Raw genomic sequence first — 26,628 nt, 5'->3', positions numbered from 1 at the left:
AGTTTATAAAATAGGAGTTCAGATACACGCGATGTTCTCTGGGATGCATCCAAATCACAAGCTGGATGAACAGAGGAAAATACCTTCTGAATGAGCCAGGCTTTCAGCCAGTAAGGACATTCTCAAGTGCCTTTTTCCTGGAATCCGCCCCAATGCCCCAACAGCAATAGGTGCCAAAGCCTGAGGACCGGACCTGGAACTTGGGAAGGGGCTCGACCAACCGTGTTGAGGCGGGGCCAGGGGCTTGTTTGGGTCCTTGAGAAGACTGGGTGAAAGTGAAGGGGCGAAGGGCAAAACGCTCTGCTGAAGCTTAGGGAGCAGATAGGCAAGTTTCAGGAGAGGTCACTGCCAAGCCTAAAGTGCGGAAGTGAAAGCAGATGGGCGGAGGAGTCCGCAGGGGGAGAGATGGGCGGGGCCATGAGGACTAGGATGGTTTAGCCAAGGGGCTGGCCCATTCTAGGAGCTGCAGACGCTGGCCCTTGGGACCAGCCCCAGCACAGACCATCATTTCCCAGGAAAGCCTGCTCAGGTACCAGCCATGCTCGCCGCAGGGGATTCCCTGCTGGCTGCCATCTGGGCAGCGTTCCATCTCCGGACTTTTCTGCTGGCTGCTGTCACCTTCCTGTTCCTGGCTGATTACCTCACAAACCGGCGCCCCAAGAACTACCCTCCAGGGCCATGGCGCCTGCCCTTCGTGGGCTGCTTGTTCCATTTAGGCTTTAAGCAACCCCACATAACCCTTCAAAAGGTAGGAAAGAGGCCAGGGTGCCTGGCTGTGTACTGGGTCGGGATATTGGTAGCAGGTACAGGAGGACGAGGCTGTAGGCTGATAGTGGCAGCCTGCTACCCCAGAAAAAAAGATGTTCAGATTCTAAAGAGTTTGAGATTTTCTTCCTATCTGTCGAGGAAAGAGTTCCAGCATGATTTTATAACCAGAAAACATATTGTGTGTAATTTTACTTCTTGTGGGTATGTCAAGATGGATTTGTTGACTTAATTTATCATCATAAATATGCCATTCTAGTTGAAGAAATGAGATGTCCTAGATGTTGGTTAGAGCACCTATCCAGTTTTAAAAAAAGACTATGCTTTCTTATTGACTTGCATCCATAGTTCTCTTATCTGCCTTATCGAGCCTCACTTGGTCCCTCTACATTCTTGCCATCTTCTCCCTTTCTGACTTTGTCAACTCCAGAGAAAGATTCACTGAAACTCCTGGCAGTCTGCCTTTTTCCACTCAGTTCTGGAAACTCTCCCCCTTGTATTAGAAAGATTGTTATGTGTACATAGGGCAGTAAAGAGACAAAAGACTGGCAGATCTTTCAGGTGAATGTCCATCTTCCTATGTAATGTTCCTCTTTATTAACAGTCATTTTCTCTGCTTAGATAGTAAATAATCTGGCCGTGTTTGATTATCCTTTTCCCTCTCCATTACAAATGAAGGTTGACTATGTCTGATTATTTACTGTTGTTTAAGCCATAATATTTTTTTTCCGTTTTCCCACCTATTTCTCTTTCATTTGCCCTTCCCATAGTGATTCTTGAACACTTTCCAAGTGATTGCTTTTGTCCATCTTCACTCTTTTGTTGCATCTCTTTTACCATCCTCGCTGTCACTGTTCCATGTTGCTCAATGCGCACAGGAAGCCTGTGAGACTTTGCTAACACCACTGTCGATGTGAAGAGAAGAACTGCAAGCATGGAGGACCCCTGTCTCCTTTCTATGACACAGCTGTCTCGGGTGTCGTCCTCCCTCACGCTGAGAACCAAAGGCAGAAGAGTCTGAGGCCTTCGCTCCTTCCTCATCCCTCATAATTCTGTCTTTCTTCTGACTCTTCAAGTTCAGTTTCCTTTCTGACCTCAAGCACTTTCCCCCATTCCTTAGAGGAGGCTATGGCACAAGGAAACTTCTTACCTTGGCCCCATCTCAGAATGCCTGTTCCTGCCATTCTCACACCAACTTTTCCCTGATGGTAGGACAGTAAGTTAACAAAATGTTGCACTTAACATTTTTTAGGTGTTCTCCCAGTTCATTCTGGCCTTTGTGGTTTCTGGTGAGAAATATTTGCAATCTCCCACACTGTGCTTTCAGTTTTTGTTGTTTTTAGTTTTCAACTTGACTATGATGTCTATTTTTTTCATTCATTGAGGATTTTTTTTGCAATTTGCATCTTTTTACATAGGGTTGTATTTTGCCACATTTGGAAGTGCTAGTTGTTAGTAATTCTTCACGTTTCTCATTGTCTACATCCCCACCCCTCAAATATTTCTCTGGAATAGTTGTTTTCTGTATACCCACCCCCTCTTTGTCTGGGACAACTGGACATTGATGGCTGTTCTAATTTTATTTTTGTTGCTGTAACAAAATATCCTGAAAATAAACAACATAAAGGAGGAAAGAATTTATTTGGCTTATTATTCCAGGGTGGAGTTTATCATGTGGAGATGTCAAGACAGGAACTGAGGTAGCTAGTCACATCATGTCCACAATTAGGGGATGAGAAAAAAAATGAATACTTTGCTGCCTTCATGCTTGCTGTGTTGCTTACAATCAGGAAGCTTTTATTCATTCTTAGACAGTTCAGGCCCGAGCTGTTAAAATAGTGTCTTCTGCTCACAATAGGCTGAGACTTCCTACAGCAATTAATAATCAAGACACCCCTCCATACTCATACACTATCCTGATCTAGGTATTTCCTCAATTGAGGTTCTTATCTAAAGTGATTCCATCTTATGACAATTTGATAATTCAAATCAATCAGTACAGTCCACCCTTTGACAACTTGTCACACAAATAACACTTTAAAGCCATAAGTTTTCACCCTTCCCCCCAAATTTCATTTTACTATCATTGTGTAAAATAAAGTTTTATTCCAAAAATAACTCAAATCCTCAAATGTTCAAATTATTTAAAATCTCCAAATCTCAGCCAGGTATAGTGGTGCACATCTTTAATCCCAGAACTCGGGAATACAGAGGCAGGGTAATCTCTGTGAGTTTGAGGTCAGCCTGGTCTACGTAGTGAGTTCCAGAGCTACATAGTGATGTCTTGTCTCAAAAACAAAAACAAAAAGACAAAATTTCTTACCTGAAAGTTCCTACAAGTAAAAATCAGGTTATATACTTCCAACTAATAGTACCCATCAGGAACTCATGTACAGCTCACTGCACAGTGTCTGTGAGAAACATTATTTTATGTATAAACCAAGAACAAAGACTAAACAAATTCTGTAGATGCGTAAGTTTTCCTGTGTGTGCATATTCATATACTGTGTGTAACTAATTAAAGAAGAGAAGGTCATGAATTTGAGAAAGAAATAGCAAGACAGTGAATACAGCTGTCTGTGTTGGAAGCAGGAGAAAGAAGTTTAGAAATGTAAATACATAATTACATAAATACATAATCATGTATGAGATCCTCAAACGCAATACAAATTTTGTATTTAAAAAAAGGAATTCAAATTAACAGATCTTGTCACCTCTACTGGTGGCAAGGTAAATTGGAACTCTCCTCCCTCCTCTTTCTGTGTATCTCTGTCACTTCTTAGGTTTAACAATGTAAAGTCAGTGGCATCTTTCAAAGTCAGGTCTCTTGGATTTCATGGCTCAATACCTTGTCTCACTAATCCTAGTTTTCTTACTTTCCTTCATTCTGAACATTCACTCTGCTGAATTTTGCCTCTTGAAATTTGTATGCTTATTACCACTGTTGCACTTCCTGTTTTCTACTGATTTTTGCTACATCTTGCACCCTCTTTTTCAATCTGTTGCTATTTTTTGTGTTATTATCGCCAATTCATACTTTATTTTACCTGTCTGGGCTTTCTTATTTTTAATCTGTTTACATTTTTAAATGACTAATGCACAGTGTAAGGCACAGTGAAAAGTATGCTCTGCCTTAAAATGTCTCCTGAGATCTTCCGGGCCATTTAATCCACATGAAGCAGTTGCAGACAGACCTGACTCACTTGAGAATCAAAGGTTAGAGCACCAGGAGACTTGGTGAGCTGACTATCTTGATTAAAAACAAACACACAAACAAACAAAAAACAACTTACTGTCTTATTTTTTTCTGAGCTAGGAATATACATGAGCAGAGAGCTTATATAGGTAGAAAGAAGACATTCACCTCAATACCTCATCTAGGTCAGTGGTTCTCAGCCTTCCACATGCTGCGACCCTTTAATAGAGTTTCACACATTGTGCTGATCCCCAACTATAATATTATTGTTGTAGTTACTTCATCTTTGTAATTTTGCTACTATTGTGAATCGTAATGTAAATATCTGTGTTCCCCAGTGGTCTAAGGAGCCCTTGTGAAAGAGTCCCTTGACTCCCAAACGGTTGAAGCCCTCAGGTTGAGAACCACTCTCTTAGATGCTGGAATCTCTCTCAAGAACAAGCATAGAATTCAGGTGACATTCATTGCCATTTAGGAGTCACTTAACTTAAACCGTATTTTCAGTTGTTTCTAGAACTTGTTTATTTGTCAATATGATAAATGAGTCAACATAGCTTTCTTGAAAGGCCTAAAAACTCATACAGACATTTATGAAGATAAACTTAAAAACTATCTATATTGCCACATGAACATTACTTCTATGTTCTAAAAGAAAGGACATGCAATTATGGAATCTTTCCTTACTAGAAACACTGCACAGGTTGTAGAGACAAAATGAAGTTAAAATAGGACTCTTGATTAAGAATTAAGGAAGATATGCATATAATCTCTGTCTTGCCTTGCAAGATTTCAGGATGAAACCAAAACATTACATTTGCTTTGACATGGGTCACACAAGTCTAGGGCTCTGTGTCCCGTTCTGTAGGTTTACATGCACAAACATGACAGAGTATGAGTTAAGCCCTTCTGTTTGATATACTGTTGAAGCTAGACATGATTCAGAAGTACAGAAGGCAGAAGTGGAGTCTTTAAAGGTGAACTCTTGAGCATATAGAGGGAAGAAACTTGGATATTGCCCACTCACTGTCATTCAACTCAATTTGCAAAAAATTTCACATTGTACATCACCATGAACGTTTTTCTTACATTTTCTCTGTTTCCCTCCTCTCTTTCACTCAAACTGTCCACCCCTCATGCTCTTGCCTACTTCCCACTCTGTAACTCTCATTAAACTCTGAGGTCATTGGGACATCTCAAGGTCATGTCTTTTTTTTTTCCCCCTCAAAACTTACATAATGTCTGGAGATTCCCTTTGCAGGCAACATCTTTGTCTTCTTGGCTACACTACTTCACATACAACTTTTTTGCCTTCTTAGGAAGATGAAAAATGCTCATTATGGTGAGAAGTTTTCAGGATGATGTGATAAAACATGAAAAAAAATGCCAATCCTTTACTAAGTGAATACTGTCCATGACCAGAGAGATTTAAGCTGCTCTTTTCTCCTCATCCTCATGATTTTATGCCTCACACACATTAAATATACAGCTTGCTAATTTTCCAGATATGCAGAGGGAGGAAGAGTGCCTACAATGGAAAAAACAAAGTGACTTTCACGTTTTTACTTTCATTCTTACGTATGGAACCCAACGTAGGAGGGTTTTGCTTTTGTTGTTGTTGTTGTGGTTGTTTGTTTGTTTTACCTTTCATAACTAAAGTTCAAAATTTCAAAAGATAGAGCAATTTCCCCAAGACTTCATAGACAGTGAATCTTAGAACATATATGCTTACATTGCTCTAGAACTACAGGGAAGTTTCCACTCCAACCTCCACCTTTTATTGTATTCTCTGATCTGGCAAGGTATGGGGAAGGGACAATCACCTCTAATTAAACAAATACTTTTACTTATTAATAGATCCATGGTTGGTACAATAGACTTTGAACACATACTTTCAGACCTTGGTAGGTTAGGAACATCTGCCTTCACTGGCCTCTGGGATGCTTCAGATTAAAAATGTTGATTCTTTAAAACACTTATAACCTCATAACCTAGTCTAGGGACACATTGGTACTTATTCAATTTATATTAACTGAATACATGAAGTTTTCCGAGGAAATTCTCACAGAGGAGAGGAGAAAAAATCAGAAACATTCCCATCACACCAAAATACCACCTTCACACACAAATGCCCACACTTCGCTCAGTGTTTGCAAGAGTAGTTACACATGAATCTATAATACATAGCAGATGTTGAAGGCATTATTTTCTGCATAAACACCAAAAGAGTACAGACCTTATTTGCCTTTCAGCTGTCATATATACTGTTTTCTCTGCCTTTATTGGAATTCAGGATACTTCAAGTTAGAGAACTTGCTTATTTGTTTATATATATATATTCTCATGCCTTCTGCTAGGGACACAAGGTGGCTGCATACCTACAAATTCACTGGAGATTTTCTGTAGAGAAATGTCTACTCTTACTGTGCTTTGAAATTTTGCATAATGTGTAAGAAAAGAAAAAAAACATTAAAACATTTCCACGGAGTAAGATGCTTGCTCCCATCTACGCACACATGGCCCTCACAGTCAACCTTTTGTCCCATCGGCTACATGCATGCCTGCCATATCTGGACACACAGACATGGGTTCACTCAATTGTGACTACTGAAATATTTTTCAGTTTGTGAAGAAATATGGGAATGTTTTAAGCCTGGATTTCGCTAACATCCCCTCTGTGGTTGTAACTGGCATGCCCTTAATCAAAGAAGTCTTTACTCAAAATGAGCAAAATTTTCTGAGTCGCCCAGTCATTCCTCTTCGAAAACATCTCTTTGATAAAAATGGTAAGTATATTCCTTGAGCAGTCTGTGGAGTGTATTTTAACTTTCATGATATGTTAAAGGTTACTATTACTTGCCAACACTCCCATAAACCAACCCTATCAATTGTAAAAGAAGCAGTATGCCACATTTCCTGAAAAAAAGCACGCATCAGAGGACTTACAGTGTTTTCTTTCTAGATTGGGAGACATCACATGTCCTGTACAGCAGCTCCTGATGCTTTAATAATGAGTCCAGCCGGGCACAGTGTGCTCTCACTTCCACTTTCCCACTCCAATCCTCTGCCCTAGGCAAATAGATGTGAATCGGCTTCTTCTTGCTGCTGCTCTTCTTGTTTATAACTTCTCATAGTCCATCATTAAAGTGATGTCATCATGGGTCTTTAGCCTTCTGGCCCATCATATAACAGTACTTATGTGAATACTTTCTATTATCCTGTCAAAAGTAACAATAAAAAAAGTTGAAATCCGAATTCCAGTGTATCAATCAATATCATGGGGATGGTGAAAGCTAAGTATTATATGAAAAGGGTTTGAGGATTTCTCAGAAAGTTAGAAAATTGACAGAAGCATGAGAGTCCAGATGCCATGATAGCTGGTGAATGCTGAGTATACCAGAATGTTCTTCATCCTTGCTTCTAAGTTCTCTGTGTGTGGGATACTCATCCTTTCTATCTTCTTGAGTCATTTCTTCATTCTCTACTATATGCTTTGGCTAGAACCTCCTCTCTAAAACTTTCTTACCTCATATGTCTTGTCTTCTCCATGAGTGCATTCCTGTTGTTCACCTTAACATGAATTATTAGACTTGGGTGATCAGAGAGTGGACTTTGGAACTGGAGAGACTGAAATAGAAAGTTGCTATGTACTGACTATATTTCTTTATAAAGCATACTTTATTCTCATGTCTTAGCTTTTGCATGGGATGGAATGGGCCCAGGGTTAATTGTTAAAAGTTTATGGAATTTCTAAAAGTACTAAATCACATAATACACAAGGAAGGCTAAATTGTATGATGCTCAAAGTAACCAGTGAACGTTAGTTCCTTTGCTTTGGGATTGTCTCTCTAGAGAACTGCCAAGAGACTTTTCAACCCTTCTCCCTTCCATCAGACACATGCCCATCCAATTTTCCAGGTAACTTTAGACCAAACTAACAATGCAATAATGCTGAATCTCCTTTTCTAGGATTGATCTTCTCCAGTGGCCAGACATGGAAGGAACAAAGAAGATTCACTCTGATGACACTGAGGAACTTTGGATTAGGAAAAAAGAGCTTAGAGCAGCGCATACAGGAGGAGGCTCACTATCTTGTGGAAGCCATAAGAGAGGAGGGAGGTGGGCATTTCACAGGGCAGGTGCAGGTGCTCTGGCTGTAGTTTTTTTTTTTTTTAACGGATTCTTATTATGTACCTAAGTGTTTATCAGCTGCCTGCTCTGGGATATGTCCTGAAGACTGAACAGTGAACTTTTAACTATGAGCTTGCCCTAGAGGGCCGTAACCTAACAAACAAAATGAGTTATTAAGCACTGTTGAATTTAAATCCCGGTCATCAATCTGACAGCCATTGTCAGAACTGGTTAATGTCAGCCACATACGTATGCTGTGGCCAGAGCCCATTATTCCATTCTCTGCATTCTCTAATATTTTTGGGGGGTGGGAGGGGAGAGTGCAGCTGTAGAATTGTTTTATTTATAGACAATAGAAGCATAAATACCTTTAATGCCCCAGCTCTCTCTTTTCCCCCCTCCAGGACATCCTTTTGACCCTCATTTCAATATCAACAATGCAGTTTCCAATATCATTTGCTCAGTCACCTTTGGGGAGCGCTTTGAGTACCATGACAGTCACTTTCAGGAGATGTTGAAGACACTGGATGCAGCCATATGTTTGGAGTCATCAGTTATGTGCCAGGTTAGCCCTCTACCTTCTCAGACCTCGGGGAGGGTATTGGAATGGGATTAATTCAAACAGACAAGCTCCTTCTTTGTGTGTTTTAGGGCTTTTGATGTTAAAATATAATATCCAATGTATTTAACATGAATGTAATCAAATCTCTCTTTTGTGTTCAGGGTTTTGGTAATATGCAAAACTCTCACATGAAAAAAAATATATGTCTAATATTTAAAAGAAGTACCAATATTTGCAGGACGCCTGCCTGTAGATGGGTGAATGCTGTTGCTGTTGCTGGTGTTGTTGTTGTTGTTGCTGAATAATCCCATCTCCAGCTAATCTTCCTTGACATTTCCTCTGTGTATGCTGATTTTTGTTAACTGCGACTAGGCTTTGCAAGATATGTGACTTTAGCAAACATTTCTCCACATTTGGGTTTTTGAGTTGGTTCCAGACTTGTGATGTCATAAATAATGTTGCAGTGGCTGTTCTGGTACAGGTGTTCATCTGAAACCAGTCACTCATTCTTTCTGAATTTGTATCTGCACATAAAAGATAACTAAAGGTTCAGAACTGGTTCCTACTTTCAATGCAGTTAATATTTGATGCTGTGAATCTTGTAGTACCATAACATAAAGTTTGATCTTCAAACTTCACCCCCAGCTGGGAAACCTATGTCCAAATTCTCATTCCTTCAATTCTTAGAGTCTCCCAAATATTTTCCACTGCTTACTGGCCTCTCAGCCATACTCCAATATATGAAAGACAGTTTTAAAGAAAAATTAACTACTAAGGTTACTCACCTTTGATAGAGTCTGCTTTTCCTGTCTAGACTGTGTTTGATACTGGTTCTCAAGAGCAATTGCTAGCATATCTTGTTACTCCATCTTTGTATTTTTTTTACAACATCCTTAGATAAATTTTAATGTTCTCTCTTCCTAGTTACAAGTGATATTTTTGTCTATAATTCTTTTCCTCCTTCAAGACTCTCATCTAATATGCATGGGCTGCTCTGCTCTCCTTCAGTCTTAATCTGTAAAACAACTTTCTGTGTCTTATTTTTAAACTCTCATGTGCTTCTATTTTAGAAGATTTTCTTTAAACCAACATCAATTAGCTGTAAATGCTGTGCCAAATTTGGTAATTGTTGCCTTTTTTATTAGTATGCTTATATTCCTTTATTATAAGTATTAAGGCATGGAGAGGTTAGAGAGATGGATTAGCAATTAAAATCATAGACTACTTTTGCAGAAGTCCCAAGTTTGGTTTCCAGCACCCATGTTGGGTAGCCACAACATCTGTGATTCCAAGGAGCCCAATGTCTTTGGCCTCTGTAGGTACCTGAGCTCGTGAGTTAATTTGCCTCCAATACACACAATTAAAAATAAAATAAATATTTTAAATTATTAAATTAGGAGAACTAATTTGTGATTATTTTGTGTAAAAATAATTTTGTGTAAAATAAATTATTTTATTTATATGAGTTTTCTTGTGTTTTAAGTTATTATTAAATGTTCTTATTTAACACCCCCAAGTATTAATTGAAAGGACTTGTATAATTTTCTATTACTTTAGTCTTTACCTTAAAATTTGACAATTATATGGAATGAGGAGATGGCCTAGTAGTTATGAGTATTAGTTGCTCTTGTGTAGGACCAGAGTTCAGTTCCCAGCATCTAAACAGTAACTCCCAGCTATCCATAACTCCAGTTTGAGGGAATCCAATACTCCTTCTGGCTTCTGTAGACACCAGACATGCAAATGATGCAGATGCATATTCAGGAAAAACATGCATACACATAAAATACAACAGCAAACCTAATAAAATGGACAGTTTTAAATATCCAGCATGTGGGATAAATAGTTTTATCCTTTCTGAAATAATGGAAGATCTTTAGCTCACTACTTCTGAGCTCTTCTCTACCTTCGTCCTCATGCATTTTAGTTTATTTCTATTTCAACAAGGATTTATACAGCTAACTGGTTTATATGTTCTCTTTTAATCATCCTCTCTTGTAATTAGAGCCTTTTCTACAATTAAATTTAAGGAGTTAAAGTCTTTACATGGAAGAATTGAAATGTCTGTGGAGGGTGGGAATATGGAGTAAGAGTGAAACAGGAATCAAGCTGTCTCCATTACCCCACTGTAAGAAAATAAGGGATAGACTAGGATCAGAAGGAACGAGAGGAAGACCTCCCCTATCAGTGTACTTGGGGATTGGCATGTGTGGAGAGGGGACAGGGAAGGTGGGATTGGGAGGGGTGGAGGGAGGGGGCCACAGGGGATACAAAGTGAATAAAGTATAATTAATAAAAATTAAAATAAAAAATGGAAAAAAGAAAAAAAAGGATGTTCAAATTCATCTGGATTCAATGTGATATGTGATATTTAGTAAGGTTTGTAGGTCAGATAACAGTATTTTTATCAGTGCTGAATTTATTGAGTATCACCATAATTTTACTGGTTGTTTAGAAGGGTGTCTTGATAAGAAAAGAACATGTAATCAGAATATATTATATGAAAAAATCTATTTTCAATAAAACAAAAAATTTAAAGATAAAAAAAAGGAAAAAGAAACAAAGGGAAAGACAAGGCTGTTTTGGAATGTGGCACCATGGAGTCTTCATGACTGTCTTATTTTTCCCAATCAGCTCTACAATGTCTTTCCAAGGATACTTCAGTATCTTCCTGGGTCACACCAAACATTCTTCAGAAATTGGGGAAAACTGAAACTGTTTGTTGCTAATATTATTGACAAGCACCGGAAAGACTGGGATCCTGATGAGCCAAGAGACTTCATTGACGCTTTCCTCAAGGAAATGACAAAGGTGGGGAGAACAACTGCTGTTTTGTCTTCTTGCAGCAGTTTAATGGTTTGACATGGCACAGATGTGTCCCCTCAGAGTACTGTATGATCTCCGTATGCCTGTTAGCCAGGAAAGCTTCGTATGGAAATAGTGAGGACTCATTATTTTGCCTGTTTTAGATTCTGCTGGACACAGATACCTTTTGTTATGTCTCCTTTCTTCATTTTCTATGCAATACTGTAGCATCTATTTCTCCCTGATCACTGCTTTCATCTTTATATTTCATCTCTTTGATTCTGAACCTTGAGCCATCTAATATATGAATAATTCAGCATAGTCTTCCTTTTTAAAATTAATCACAGGGTTTATTATAAAGTATCAAGCAATATGCGCAGAGATGAATAGAATGACATCTCTGTGGATCATTACTTAACACACTACAGGGAAACTAAATGAAAAGGGGATAATACTTATGAGGTATAGGATAGCATTAATTCAGAATTATTAGAGTCATTATAAATAGAGTTCATAGCCATTTCGTAGGAGTCCATGATGATGCCAGATATTATCTTGCTGTGTCTGTCTCTTAGCTTTTGTCCATATGTGAGTGAGCAGTATCATAATTGAAAGTAGCAGTTAAACTTCAGAATCCCATTTTGTTACAACTGGTTTAGGGCCAGTTACTGACTGCATTTAATCCAATGCTGCAGTACTTGAGCAATGTACAGCTGGATGATAAAGTTTAACTATAATATTAGATGAAGTCTTCTAACTCCACACAAAAACATCCAGTGATACACAAGAGGCTAGACAGCATCCTGTTGGATGTGTTTGTTCCTTTAACATCATTATAATAATACCTGGGAAAAATAACACAAGAGAAATTCATTTTGGCTTGCAGTTTTAGGAAGTTTGGTCCTCCACTGCAGAGAAGGAATGACAGAAAGCTAAGCTCATGGTAGCAAAACCCTGTGGTGACATCTGTTCACATAATGATGCATTAACAATCAGAAACTAAAGCAAACCCAGGGCCTTGATATAACCTTCAGAGTCCTGCCCCCTATGACTAGCTTCCTCCAGCTTGGTCCTCCTTCCCCCCAGTATTATATAACCTCCAAAAATAATTTATAAAACTAACATCCAAGCATTCAAAACATGAATCTGTTGTAATTCTGAAATTTCATTTCAGATAAAATTAAAAAAATAAAAACATATTGCAAATATATAGCCTGATCTCACTGTGCCTTTGACAGATAAACGTCATGGGATCAGTGGCATAAACTTGAATAAACTGGATTATGGGTTCCTCCTCTAAGCAGAGGAAGAATTGCAATATTTTTCCATCTTCTCTATTTTTTCCTTTTTCTTGGATAATATTGACAAAAGTAATACTTTTAAATTTTCTTTCAGGAAGAAATGAATAATTACTTATCATATACAGGTATTAGACCATCAATATCAAGAGCAATCTTAACAAACTTATGCTTCCAGAGGAAGCTAGTAAAGATGATGTTGTATCATAAAAAATAACTGATAGAATCATAAAAGTCTTGGCTAGGAAAGATGACTGGTGAGATCAGGAAATCAGTGAACAAAGAGGGATCACTTGATTCTTTCTGGTATCAGCAAAATAATTTGTTGAGTATTGACTGTTCCTGTAGTATATCACATAATTGATAATGACATGTTATGGTGCATTTCTTATTATCATTTTATAAAACTAAAGAAAAGAAATGTTAAGTGAGTGACTTAGGCCATTCAGTAACTTAGCGAGGTAGCTGATACTAAAAGCCAAATATAATTTTATCTCATTTTCTTATCACGGACAAAAGGTTTTCTAAAGTATAATTAGAAGACAATAGTTGTAGTGATTTTCATCCACCCAAGAGCCATAAGGTTTTGGTCAGTGTATAGCATTTGAGACAGGAGGTCAAAGAGAATATTACTTTATATGAATCTTTTCAAATTCCTACTCCAAAGTTGTTGTTGATTATTAATATTTATTATTGATTTAGCTTTTAAAGAGTGGTTATTCCTAAACCAGCTGTATACCCAAAACCACACAGAGACTAGGATGTTTTTAGTTAACCAAGAGCACAATGCTGGGCAATGAGTACTCCATCCTAAGCCTCCAAGCCCGCATAACTTCCTCCCATTCAGATTTATCACATTATGCTTGCTTCTAGTCATATATTAGGTCCGGTTCATTTCTCCTCCCGTGGTGGTTCCAAGTCCTCTCCTCCCATCTCTCCTCTCCAACTCCTTTCCCTTGCTTCCTTCTCCTTCCTTCTGGACTACAATGTCCCACCCTATTCTCTCCATTGCTCAGCATTGACTGGTTGTTTTATTGACAATACAGAGAACAAATGGTGGCATGTTTACACACAGGAGACAGGTGATGTTTAACATAAACATAACAATGCAATGTCTGGATTGAAGCCAGATAGTGGGGTAGAGAAATCAGCATTTAAATGAACAAGTGTAAATTGTATACATTCCACAAGAACATTATACCAACACAAGGTCTTAACTGAAACCATATGAATAAATAAGTACACACTTTCTTTTTCAGTACCCAGATAACACTACAAGTTTCAATGAAGAAAACCTCATCTGCAGCACTCTGGACCTCTTTCTTGCTGGAACAGAGACAACATCCACGACACTGCGCTGGGCTCTGCTCTATATGGCCCTCTACCCAGAAGTCCAAGGTGAGCATATGCTGAATGTACCCTGTACAATGTGGATGCTTCTGGAATCTGTGGTTCACAGGGGATCAGAACATGGCATGGAGAGTTGGGAAAGGGTAGAATGTATGTGAGGTGATGTGCACTTGGGAAGGGATACATCCTCCACATGTTCGGTCAGAATTGTGATGGGTTCATCAGTACCAACAATATAACATCTGTGTACTGACAAAGCATAGAGCCTGCGACAAAGTAGAGAAGGGAAGTGGCACTGTGGTCAGGTCCAGCAGAGTGGTTTTACCCTAGGAGCACCCAGAGACACCTGCTTTCCTTTTTAGCAATACACTCATATTTCCCCTGGATACTTGTGAAAACGTCTTCGTCTGGTTTCTGGAGTCATGTGATAATCTCCTCTCTGCCCATTCTCAACTCCACCCATCTTGCATGGTAGTCATCCTTTGTTACATGCCCTCTCTTGTCACTGTCTTTATTCGTGCATCTAAGTCATGACATCAAGACTTCCCTGAACCAAGAGTATACTGTTTGAATTTCTGCCACATCTAGAAGGATCTTCCAAGACCCCACCTTTCTAGGGTATTTCAAATTTCTCTAGGAATTTTCTGACTGGAGATTTGCTGTTGCTTTCTTCCTCCAGAGATGAAAACTCCTTCACTGAGCTTTGTATATTTCTTTTATGTCTCTCCACTGTCAGTTGAGATTTCTTTTCCTCCACATCCTAGAAGAGTTTAGCAGGTGCTGGTTAGGACCATTTTTCATACCATGGAACTTTGTTTTCAAATTGTGGATAACAGTTTATTCATTTATAAAGTCAAGTTAGTACATTTAGAAAACCAAAAAGACAAAGAGTTCTGCCAATGTGGTGAAGTCAGATTTGTCCATTATCTTTGTTTCATGTTTGTGTGAGTGACTCTCTGTGCATGTATGTATATGTGTATGTTTACATACACATTGAGTTCACAAAACAACTTCAGACCCTCTTCCTCAAGCACAGTTCATTTTTTTTAAGATAAGTTCTGTCATTATCCTAGAGCTCAACAAACAACCATTGAATCTCAGAGGGCCCACTTGTCTCTGCACCTCCAACATGCTAGTACTGCAAGCATTTGCCATCACACCTGACATTTTTACATGCATTCTAAGGACCAAACTTAGTTCCTCATGCTTACAAAGCAAGCATTTTACCAACAGAGCTATCTCCCAAGGGTGACCTTTATTTATTTATTAAATTGAAATGTATATTTAATGTGTACCTATTTTTACCTGTATGCATCCTGAATCACCATTTAAAATGCATTTTTATCTGAAGATTACATTTAAAATTTTGTTATATTCAAAGAGGTGTGGGAGAATGCCATGGTACAAGTGTGGAGGTCATAGGAAAACTTCTAGGAATCAGCTGTCTCCTTCATCATGTAGACCCTAAGGTTTTATTTCAGGTCAGCAGATTTCAACAATGTCAGCCATCTGCTGTCCCCAAACTAAATTATTTTTTAACTTTAAATCAACTCACTTAGGATATAGATTTGACTTCTGAAAATAAGACTCCAAACATATCAGTAGATTATAAATAATACAATCACAATTGTTTTTTGTTTCACAACACAATGGTAAAAAACCAGAGTGCCTGTGGGCCATGAATACATAAAATGTAGAATATACATGAGATCAAAAGAAAGTTTAGCCAGAGATAAGAAGTTCTTTTTGAGAGGATTCAAGATGGCGTCACCGATTGCACGATTGCACACCGTGCAATGCAGCAGGGCATCAGGGACTACACAGCAAACAACAAACCAAACTGTGGGCCCCAAGACACTAGTGACTGTGCTCTCCAGGTAAAAGAAAACTCCCATGGTGAGGGAAACAATTGAGTTCGACCTTAAATCATCCACCTAACCCCTTGAAAAGTTGCTGGGTTCCTGCAGAAGCCAGGTCTTGAGCACTTAGGCACATACCTGCATGCTTTGCTCACCTTTCCAGACTGAATGTGGGGTCCAAAACACCAGAGATTCATCTCCCAGTCCAGAGGAAACCCGATGGTGAAGGAAACAATCCAGTCTGACCTCTGGGCATCCAGTTAATCCACTCCACAGGGGATCAAAACAGATGCAGAGACTCAAGGCCAAATTTTGGGCAAAGCATAGGGAGTCTTATTAAAGAAGAGGAAGGGGATAGAAGAACCCATAGTGTGCAGGAGCTCTACAAGAAGCCCAACAAAGCCAGAAAATCTGGGCCCAGGAAGACCTACAGAGACTGATATACCAACCACTGACCATGCATGGAGAGGACCTAGACCTCCTGCTCAGATGTAGCTCATAAGTAGCTCAGTTTCCATGTGGAAACCCAAGTAAGAGGAGCAGGAGCTGTCTCTGACATGAACTAGGTTGTCTGCCCTTTGATCACTGAGGAGACTTGATAGGCTAAGGCCAGATGGCCAGGGAGGAGGACTCCCCCTTTCAGTGGACTAAGGGAGATGTTTGGGGGTGAGAGATTGATAGAGGGTGGGACTGGGAAGAGTTGAGGGAGTTGCTACAATTGATATACAATGTGAATAAATTGTAAAAACATTAAAAATACTCTGATTTTTTAATGTCATGTGTGTGAGTTCTTTGCTTGTATGTGTGTGCTTTGCCTATGTGTATGAGTACTATATACTTGTCTCCTACCTGCAGAAGTCAGAAGAAAGCATCAGAGTCCCTGGAACTGCCTTAAGCTACCATGTGTGTACTGGGAACCAAGTTCAAGGTCCTCTGCAAGAGCAACAAGCAGTCTTAACCCTTGAGCCATCTTCCAGCCTCAGAAAAGGAATTCCAATGTTACACTAATTCAGAATTCTGTGCTAAGTTAAAGCAGATGGTCCCAAAAGTACAAACACTGTACTATCAAACTGAAATAAGAGTCAAATCAAATGCAGGTAGAAGGAAAATAGTACTTTTCACACGTACCTAGAATTTTTTGCAAGGTGAAGTTCCAGCAATAACATGTACAACATGTAAAAATGGTGAGATCTGTGATTGGTCTCGCACACCATTAATCTCAACTCTTGACAGATATGAAACTGGAGTGTTGAAAGCTCGAGGAGACCTTTGCCATGTAGGGAGAACTCTGCCTGAAACTCTTTTCCACCATGGAAATAGTCATAGATTTTATATTATATACATTTCATATAAAATTAATTTGTAGAGTAATAATAAAGGGATTGGAGTTCCAAATTTATTTCCAGTGAAATGTGTAGTCAGATGATAAGATGAAATTAGTTCAACCTCTATTACTCTTGAGAAAGAGGAGCCATATTGGCAGAAAGCTTGTACAATTAATCATTTATTACTGTAACAGTTTGTGTAGACCTCAAAACATCCTCAAGATAAAGTAGACTTATTCCCACTAATCACAGGAGAAAATTCATACATAAAGAATGTAAGCACCTTCACCTGGATTCTGTCCGGCAACACATTGCTGTCTAAGCCCACACAGATATATGTCTGTAAGAAATTAGTTTACAGATGTGTGGTAGTTTGAACATTTGTGTCCTCCTTGCCAAACCCATGTTCAAATCCAATTATTAATTATAATTATGCAGAAGGTGTGAAGAAAAGTAGTGCCTTTCTAGAAGAGGTATCAGAGAAATTTCTTTCTCCTTATGGCGCCCATGAGACAGAAAATTGTCTACGCAGGCAAGAAAACTGGTAGTGCCTTGATCTCAGAAGTTCCAGGCTCTAAATCTATGAAGAATACACTCGTGTTTTTTTTTAACCCACTCATGAATGATGCTTGTTTGTAGAAGCCTGCTATGAGCTCACCTGTGGTGATCTGAAATATTCAGTTCAGAATATATGGAAATTTATGATTATGTTGTAAGCTCAAAGAAAGTTATTTGAATTGACAGTTTTATTATAAAACAGCCATTTGAAGGGTTGAGGAAAGTTTTACTTTTTTATAACCAAGACACTAAGATGAAATAAAAGCAAGTTCTCAGAGACAGCTTCTATATTGTTATGGGGAAAAAAGCAAAACATTTTAAAATTAATAGAATTTCTGTGAGTTTTTGTTTTGTTTTGTTTCTATTCTAGAAAAAGTACAGGCTGAGATTGACAGAGTGATTGGCCAAGGAAGACTTCCCAGCCTGGCTGACCGAGATGCCATGTCCTACACCAATGCTGTCATCCACGAGGTGCTGAGGATGGGCAACATCATCCCTTTTAATGTTCCCAGGGAAGTGGCAGTTGACACCAAGTTTGCTGGATTTGACCTGGTAAAGGTAAACATTTTCCCATCCTCAGATTCTCTAGTCCATTTCTGGCATCATTTTGGGGGTCAAAACTTAAAAAGTGACATGTATTCCTGACTTAAGAAATCATTTCAATGGGAAGAGAAGTATATTTGTGCTAAAAATCCTTTATGTGTCTTAGTAGATATTCATATGTATTATGAGGAGTCTAGAAGGGAAGATTCTTAGATCAGGTGTGTTTAGGCCAAACCTGGCTCTCTTTGCTATGGGACACCTTAGCAAAACTTTCTGTTCTAATGGTGGCAGAGGACCTTTGCTGCAGAGTCAGGGAGCAGTCTCTGTGTTTACTGTCCCCTTTATCATTGAACAGCTCATGGCTTGAAGTTAGGTCTGAATTTTTTAAGTGTTGCTTGCATTCTTTTTCTGTGCATTCCTTCATCTTTAGACAACCAAACCATCCTTTTCCACAGATTATAATAACATCAGCTCTCTGGGTACTGAGAATTGTAAATGACTATGTCCAATAGAGGCAGAGAACCATGGCCTTGAAGAAGATAGCTCTGCTCCATGCTGATTTCACATTCCACCACTGTACAAGCACATTATCTAACCAACCACAACTTCAGCCTCTACAAAATACATTGTACCCAGTTCATAGGCTCTTTATGGAAATATGAAGAGGTTACATATACATAATTTTATACTCATAATTGAAGTTATTATTTATTAATCAAGGGAATGTTCATTAAATGCCCACAAACTTCGGGTCTGGAATAGGGATACCTATATAAGAGGAGCTCCTGCTTATAAACCATGAGTACTGCTGGAAGGAAAGAATTCTGTTTCTCTGTGATGCTGACAAACAGGGGTGAGGAGCATCAGCTAAAGAAATCAGTAGAAATCTGGAGGAAGAGGCATTGGAGCTAAGGATTGGAGGAGAGTTAAGAATTTTATCTGCCAAAATGGGAAGGAATATTCCTTTCAAAACAAGAAGCATTGGAAACGTGGCCAGGTTGAGATCATAAAGGAAGAGGACTATGGTCAGAGCACAGTGAGAAGGGAAGAATGAACAGTGACTCTGGTGGTACAGAGCCTTGGATTTAAGAGTATAAGAAGCCGGCTTTCCAAGTTTTAATGAGTGGTTGGGCATTCAAACTGTGAAACAGAGTCATAGCTATTGGGTGATTTCCAGAGCCTAGAAAGAAAGGATGACAGCCTGCACTAAGGTTGCAGTTTGAAACTGGAATAGAGACAATGGAATCAGGAGATATTTGAAGAGTGGACCAGCTTTGATGATTAAGTAACAAGAGGGAAAGATTCACTTTGGTGACATTGGTTAATGCGGCATATATCTGCCTTGACAAGGGTGCTTTCTGATACATCCCTGTGTCTTTGACTAACTGTAGTGAGCTAGGTTGGCATCTCTTTGTTAATGTACAGGGAAAATGTAGAATCAGAGGTGAAGAAGACATTCAGTCATACAGCTGCTTTGGTCCTAATTGCAAAGAGCAACAGGTTCATTATCTTCCTATGGATGCTTTTAAGTCCCCTAATCAGACCTATACTAACCACTTTTAGTAAGGTAGATATATTCTTTAATAAAGCATGGTCTACCTACCTTTCTGGCTGGGATATGTCAGGCAATGACAAATCAATTGAGCAGAATGGGAAAGTTCAGGATGTCAAGATCCTTGGGCGTGGGAGGTTAAGAATTATCATCTGTCTGTGTGAGAGTTTTCATTAAGTCTTTACTTTCTGCTGCTTTTTTAGGGATCCATGTTTCTGACAAACCTAACTGCACTACACAGGGACCCCAAAGAGTGGGCCACTCCAGATGTGTTTAACCCAGAGCACTTTTTGGAGAATGGACAATTTAAGAAGAGAGAATCTTTCCTGCCTTTCTCAATGGGTGAGTTGTGATGAGCAGAAGAGAGTTTGAAGCTCTTACTTAGCCTTTCCCTCCTCTCCTTCCCACAATTATGTGTTCTATCTGGGATGTCTTCAGATAAGCATGTCCATTGTGGCTCCACCTTTCTTTTTACATTATATACACTATATTAAGATCATAGTGTCTTCTCTTGCAATTCCTCCCATGTCCTCCCCACCTTCTCACCCACTTTATGCCCTTTGTCTTACTCTTTAGAAAATAAGCAAACAGGAAAAGGTTCTCTCTTTCTCTCTCTCTCTCATACACACACATACACACACCACCCCAAACCCAATAAAAATTGGAAATCATAATGTACAAGCAAAAGACTTACACAAGTCAAAGACCAGTAATTAAAAAAAACCAAACAAAGCAATATGAAATAAAAATGTCGACAAAAATAGATTTGAGCTCATTTTATGTTGACCACCTACTTTTGAGCATGGAGTCTACCACTAGATTTGATTAATATACCCAATGAGACTTCATTGGAACAAACTAATTTTTTTCTTTGTGAAAGGTTGTCATTGGAGATAGCTTTCTGTTTAGAGCTGAGAGCACATGCCAGATTCTCCCTCTCAGTGCTGGGATCCAGTCTGGATTAAACTTGTGCAGGCCCTAAACATGCTTGCCAATCTCTGTGAGTTCATATGTATATCAGTCTTCTTATCTGGAAGACACTTTTTTTCTTTGGCGTCATCTATCCTCTCTGGCTCTTATAATCTTTCCACCTCCTCTTCCACATAGCTCCCTGAGCCCTGAGGGAAGGGGTTTGATGAAAACATTCTATTTAAGACCAAGTATTCCAAAATGTTTTATTTTATCTACTTTGTCCCATTGTGAATTTCTATGTTAGTTGCCATCTACAGCAAGAGAAAACTTCTCTTATGATGGTTCAGTAAGGCACTTGTCTATAGGGATAACAGAATATCATAAGACATCATTTTATTGTTCGGTTCCTTTAGCAAAATAGTAGCATTTGCTTTTTGTTTTGTTTTTTTTAGTTGTTGTTGTTGTTGTTGTTGTTTGTTTTTTGTTTTTTTCTGAGATGGGGTTATTCTTGTAGCCTTAGCTGTCCTGAACTCGCTTTGTAGACTAGGCTGGCCTCAAACTCAGAGAGATCCACCTGCCTCTCCCTCTCCAAGTGCTGGGATTACAGGTATGCCTCACCATTCCAACCCATTCTCTTTTTCTTATAATCTATGGCCTATCCACTCGTGGCCAACCAATCAGTGTCAGCTATGGGTTCCATATCATGGAGTTGGCCTTAAATCTAATCAGGTAGTGGTTGGTTACGTCTACAACATTTATGCCACTATTACACAAGCATATGTTGTAGGCAGGTCACCATTGTAGAGTGCAGCTGGTGCAGCTGGGTTGGTGATTATCTCCTGTTCAGTTAGCCTATGTTTGAATCCCAGAATACTTTGTACCAACATAGATTCAGACTATCACTATTACAGATAGTCATCTTAATTTCTAATGAAGTTTTCAGGTCCTCTTGATACATTTATCACAACAGTGATAACAGAGACTCGGACACTTGCTTCTTGTTAAAAAAAAAAAATGGATGGCTGCCATCTTTACTAAGTTTTTTAATTTCCCATGCTATTTTAAAGGAGTACTCACTCACATGAAAATAGACTTTACTAAGGACGTGGGAGGATGCTAGACAGAGGGGCTCCCTACTTATCAAAATGCACACATAAGATAATTGTTCAAAATGGCATCTTTTTAACTAACTGAGCTTTTGCTCTATGCACAATCCCTTTCAAGGTCTTCTATCGTTATAATGTTAATTTCCTATTTATAATCCAATAGATGAATTTATGTGGTAAAAACACAAAAATCCTCACCTGCTGTAACTCCCCCACAGAACAGGTGGTACAAGGTATAGAAACACCTCAGTCTTTCCAGTTAAATGATTCCAGCTTTTGTTTCACAGCACACAGTTTCTGGCATGTTGTTCCCATTAATAAAACTTTTCTTGTTTCTTGTTTCTGACATGACATTCTGAAATTATGGAACAGTATCTCTCTGCACACTCCACAAGATGTTTTATTTGGTGATTGCTGTGGTGAGAGGGATTATAAGACACTCATGACTAAAAAAGGGAGAAGAAACCTCTGGGGAAAGAGACAGTGAGAAAGATTGTTTTCTTCATAGTTTAAATATCTCTTTTCCATAGGTGCTTTACTTCTCCCCTGATTTGAAAATATTTCCTCATCTTTATTAGCTTTAGAATAAAAAGGGCAACACAAAATGACTTACTGGTGCTTTGTTATTGGGACTTAGTTTATACCCTCTTAATTACAGACTTCATTAGTAAGCACACTATCTCATTCAGTCTACTTGTTCACTCGTAACTGAAGAGAAAATGGATTGATATCTTATTTCTTCCTATAGGCAAACTCAACATATTCCAAGAATATGGTTTAGCACAATTGGGCCTAAAGCTAAGTGGCCTACTTCTAGACCAGTTCTCTTTTACAACTAGAATGTAATTCTCCTCCCTAAGTTACAGTTCCTTCTACTATAAGATTCACTGACTTCATATGTATCACTGTCTTGCTGCATAAGTAGTGGCCCCAATCTATTAGTTTATAGGTATCATTCACACGGATATGAGATAAGTGATCTTATACATGTGAGAGGTGAGCTGGTTGAATGAAGACCTACCATGAACTCATCTAAAAAAAGTAGTGTTATTCCATGTTACCTATTCCTCTTTGGCAAATCAGCTGTCTGTTCATAAGGTAGTGATAATATCTCAAAAGGGATGACAGAAACACACAGGCCTGGTATGGTCCAGGCTGCGAATAGTGACATCATGATTTCCACTGCATTCTGGTGTTCTATTCAAGTCACAAGGCCAGCCACAACTCAGGGGAGAGGGAAACTATTGGAGTCTTTGATTGGAATAGCATGGAAGACTAGTACACATAATATGAAACTCATGGAAGATGGTGGTGAGATCTCTCTTACTTCCAGCATCTCTCTCTGGTGGAGGGGAATAAAATTTAATTGCTTAAGGATACTCACACTAGTATGGTGTAATGAAAACAAGTTAAATGAGCAGAATATAGAAACCTAAAATGTCTCTTGGATTAGCATTATGTCAACAGCTGTTAGTATTTTCTGCCTCAGTGCTACTGTTGGCATACACCTACTTTTCCGCATACTTCCTCTTGACTTCCTATGTGCATCCTCCCTGAATGAAGGAGACTCAGAAATCAGCTTCTTTCTTCTTGGCAAAGATAAGTAGGCATAGGGTTATTATCTGTGTAATATTATTACAGATGACACAATCCTTCTTAAACCTTCAAATCCTGCCTGTTTAGAGACCAATGCACAGTAAGATTTATGCTAGTAAAGAGTCTTTTGCTTCTTAATGCATCAAATCACTAACTTATAGGATTTATGCTTGGGAAGAATTCTGGCAAAGGCCTGGGTCATTTTTCTCCTTTTAGTACTAAGGCAAAGTAAAGTATTTTGGGATGTGAAATGGCCCAAGCACAGTCTTAACCAGGTAGTGCTGGTCAGTTGTCTATCACTACAACAATGCAACTGACATAAAGAGTTTGAAAGGAGAAAAGGTTTATTTTGACCCTTGATCTTGGGCCTAGTCTCTGATTTATAATAAAGCGCTTTCAATTTGAGTATCCCTTGTTTTCATCCTTTTGAAAGTATGTTCATTCCTGTGGGCTAATTGTGATGACTGCCAGCCATGGAGTCTGTTTGCACGTTTGTCAAGTGAGAAAAATTTAGCCCTAAAAAACGAGTGTTAGTTAGTCACAGTCACACAGTGCTCCCCGATGAAGCCTGTCCCTGAGCATGGGTTTCTGACTTAACAGGTCAGCCTTTGTCCTGACAGAGATGTTCTTCTGGAAGACTCTGGGGAATTGACAGCAGAGTTGATTTGGGTTCTGTTTTAAGTTAACAGTCATATTCCTAGGCATACTTAACAGGATGAAGATGAAAGGAGCAGGGACAAGTTAGACACAATGATGGGACACACAGACACAAACTATGACATCAGTATTATTACCACACACAAGTGAACAGTTTTGCCCTGCTTTTGTTTTTTGAGCAAGCTGTACAAGGTAGAGGGAAAAACAGAAGCATGAATTGACAATCGGTTCAGAATATTAATTAGTCTCCCTAGTAAAAGTAACAGATGCAACTTAGAGAGTTGAGTAAGACAGTGGCTGTTATAACGTTCATCAGAATCCCTGTGACAACACTGACATGCATGTCATCATGCTTATGGTTCTGTCTGGACTGCGGAATTATAGATAGCTTCTACTGTCTTCATTATATGTTTCCTTTTTGCTGACTTTATAGTGAGTACCCAGTACCTAAGTGCTTGTTTTTCCTATCCTGGCTTGTTTTTCTTTCATCTTATTTTATTATCATTACTACTTTTAGACACCTGCTCCTATGCTAATGAGAGAAAGAGAGTGTTTTGATTTGGGTAGCTGGGTAAGTAGGGAGGAGCTGGAGGAAGGTAAATCACAATCAGAACATAATACATGAAAAAAAATCTATTTTCAATTAAAAAATCATGGAACCAAAAATAAAAAAAAATAAAGGTACTAGCGATGCACAGAAGAGAGATGATAATAGTGGCTGAATGCGGCACTGCACACACTGGGTTAGAAGTGGATCCTCCCTCAAGAAATGGAGCAACCATAGCCTAGAGAGATGTTTGAGTAACGCCTAGCATGAGTTTCTGTGTAGATTCAGATATTCAGAGAGCTGTGGAGCCCATTTGTTGCTGAGATCAATCAAGGTGAAGGTGGACAGTGGGCTTAGGTGAAAGATGACTTGTGCCTTAGGAACCCTGCTCAGATACTTGCCTATTCTTTTCTTTTCCCTTTTAAAGGTTGAAAATCACCTCATGGGTTTTAATTGTATCGTTATCTGCTCTATCACTTATGTTTGTTAAGTGAGTTTGGAAAGTGTTCACGCTAGTCACACACTCCCAGTCAGCCCCGGCTCCCATTGTCCTATGCTCTACTCTCCTGGCACTGCCAGATCCCTGAGAGCATTTGATTTGTGATCCTGGACTCTCAACTTCTGTGTTTTGGGGAGGCAGGGCAGATGCCAGATAAAAATGAGCAGTTGGACTCCAATTCCCAGGTCCACTCAAACTCTGCAGAAGGTACTTGGGGACACTAGTCCCTGGGCAGTCTGGCAGCAGCTGAGTAAATTAGTTTTGTTTTTGTCTTATAGGAAAGCGAGCTTGTCTTGGAGAACAACTGGCCAAATCTGAGCTCTTCATTTTTATGACTTCTCTTATCCAAAAATTTACCCTCAAACCCCCAGCCAATGAGAAGCTGAGGCAGCAATTCAGAGTGTCTATCACCATTGCACCAGTCAGCTACCGCATCTGTGCGGTTCCTAGGTGGTGATGTTGATGAGGGAAGTACGAGGAAATGGCATCTGCTTGGAACACACTGCTGCCTGTTCACATTTAAGGGGACAGGATTAAGGTGACTGCATAAATGGGTGTAGTGAGACTAAAAAAAAAATAGAATCAAGTTATGGGTTCATAAGTGGAAAGCCATTTATGAGCTCAGTGACACAGTTTTTCATTCAAGACTTGCAGAGAAGAGGGATTCCTCCAGTAAAGAAAATGTTTGCATGGATCATGGGAAATAGTGGATTAAATTGATAAGTAAATAAAAAATGTATAACTTTACTTTGCCTCCTACTTTTCTCCTTTTGTTGACATCCATTTGAGACTGTAGACGTATTTTTCTGTAAGTACTACAGAGTACTTAAATAAGAGTTAAATAAGAGTAAATAAGAGTTACAACTGATTCCCCAAGAAAGGATGCCAAGAGTTCCCTCACTGGCCAGGTCTGCAGCTGCCTTACCTTGCTGTGCCATTGAGTGGCCCTCTTGAATGTTAGCAGGGCAGGATGACTCCTAACAGGTAGGCTAAGCAGTTGCTGTGGAAGCAATTTCTATGATTCATATATATGATTCATATATAGCAGTTGGACCTTGACCTTGGACCCAGGCCAAGCAGATTTTGAGAGAAAACAGAAGAGATTTCTCATTCTATAGTAACCTTTTTTACCTAGAGTCCTCCATTAAACATTTCTCTGGAGTCATTTTCACATGGGATTTGGTTATGCTGGGTGTGAGTATCACTCACTACTGGCCTTTAAGATTTAGTGGTTTATATTACTAGCCTGAACTTACTAGGTCCTGGCAAACCATTTTTTCAGCAGGGCATCGTAAATGGCAGGGCAGTCCTTTCTGGGTATGATCAGTGAGGACAATTAATAATGATAAAGTAGGTCTACTAACTGCCAG

The 26,628-nt window shown here is 39.0% G+C and overlaps 1 protein-coding gene across 1 annotated transcript; it reads left to right on the top strand.

Moving 5' to 3' along the window:
- Window positions 1-421: 421 nt before the first annotated feature.
- On the top strand, window positions 422-26,005 carry LOC129692605 (cytochrome P450 2J3-like). Its single transcript, XM_055629099.1, has 9 exons — window positions 422-748; window positions 6,582-6,744; window positions 7,928-8,077; window positions 8,494-8,654; window positions 11,286-11,462; window positions 14,014-14,152; window positions 18,217-18,404; window positions 20,145-20,283; window positions 25,537-26,005. The coding sequence occupies exons 1-9, from the start codon at window positions 539-541 to the stop codon at window positions 25,713-25,715; spliced, it is 1,506 nt and encodes a 501-aa protein (XP_055485074.1). The 5' UTR covers window positions 422-538; the 3' UTR covers window positions 25,716-26,005.
- The last annotated feature ends 623 nt before the right edge of the window (window positions 26,006-26,628 follow it).

This window comes from Psammomys obesus, unplaced genomic scaffold (assembly GCF_907164565.1).
Source record: "Psammomys obesus unplaced genomic scaffold, mPsaObe1.curated_primary_1811, whole genome shotgun sequence".
Classification (NCBI taxonomy): domain Eukaryota; kingdom Metazoa; phylum Chordata; class Mammalia; order Rodentia; family Muridae; genus Psammomys; species Psammomys obesus.
The sequence above is the reverse complement of the archived record's forward strand: the minus strand, read 5'-3'. Positions and strand labels throughout refer to the sequence as shown.

Bases quoted from the DNA above. Each gene is read 5' to 3' on its own strand.
- LOC129692605 (XM_055629099.1), top strand. From the start codon at position 539: ATGCTCGCCGCAGGGGATTCCCTGCTGGCTGCCATCTGGGCAGCGTTC. The intron at 8,655-11,285 runs GTTAGCCCTCTA...TTTCCCAATCAG, and splicing joins AGTCATCAGTTATGTGCCAG to CTCTACAATGTCTTTCCAAG. The intron at 14,153-18,216 runs GTGAGCATATGC...TTTCTATTCTAG, and splicing joins CCTCTACCCAGAAGTCCAAG to AAAAAGTACAGGCTGAGATT.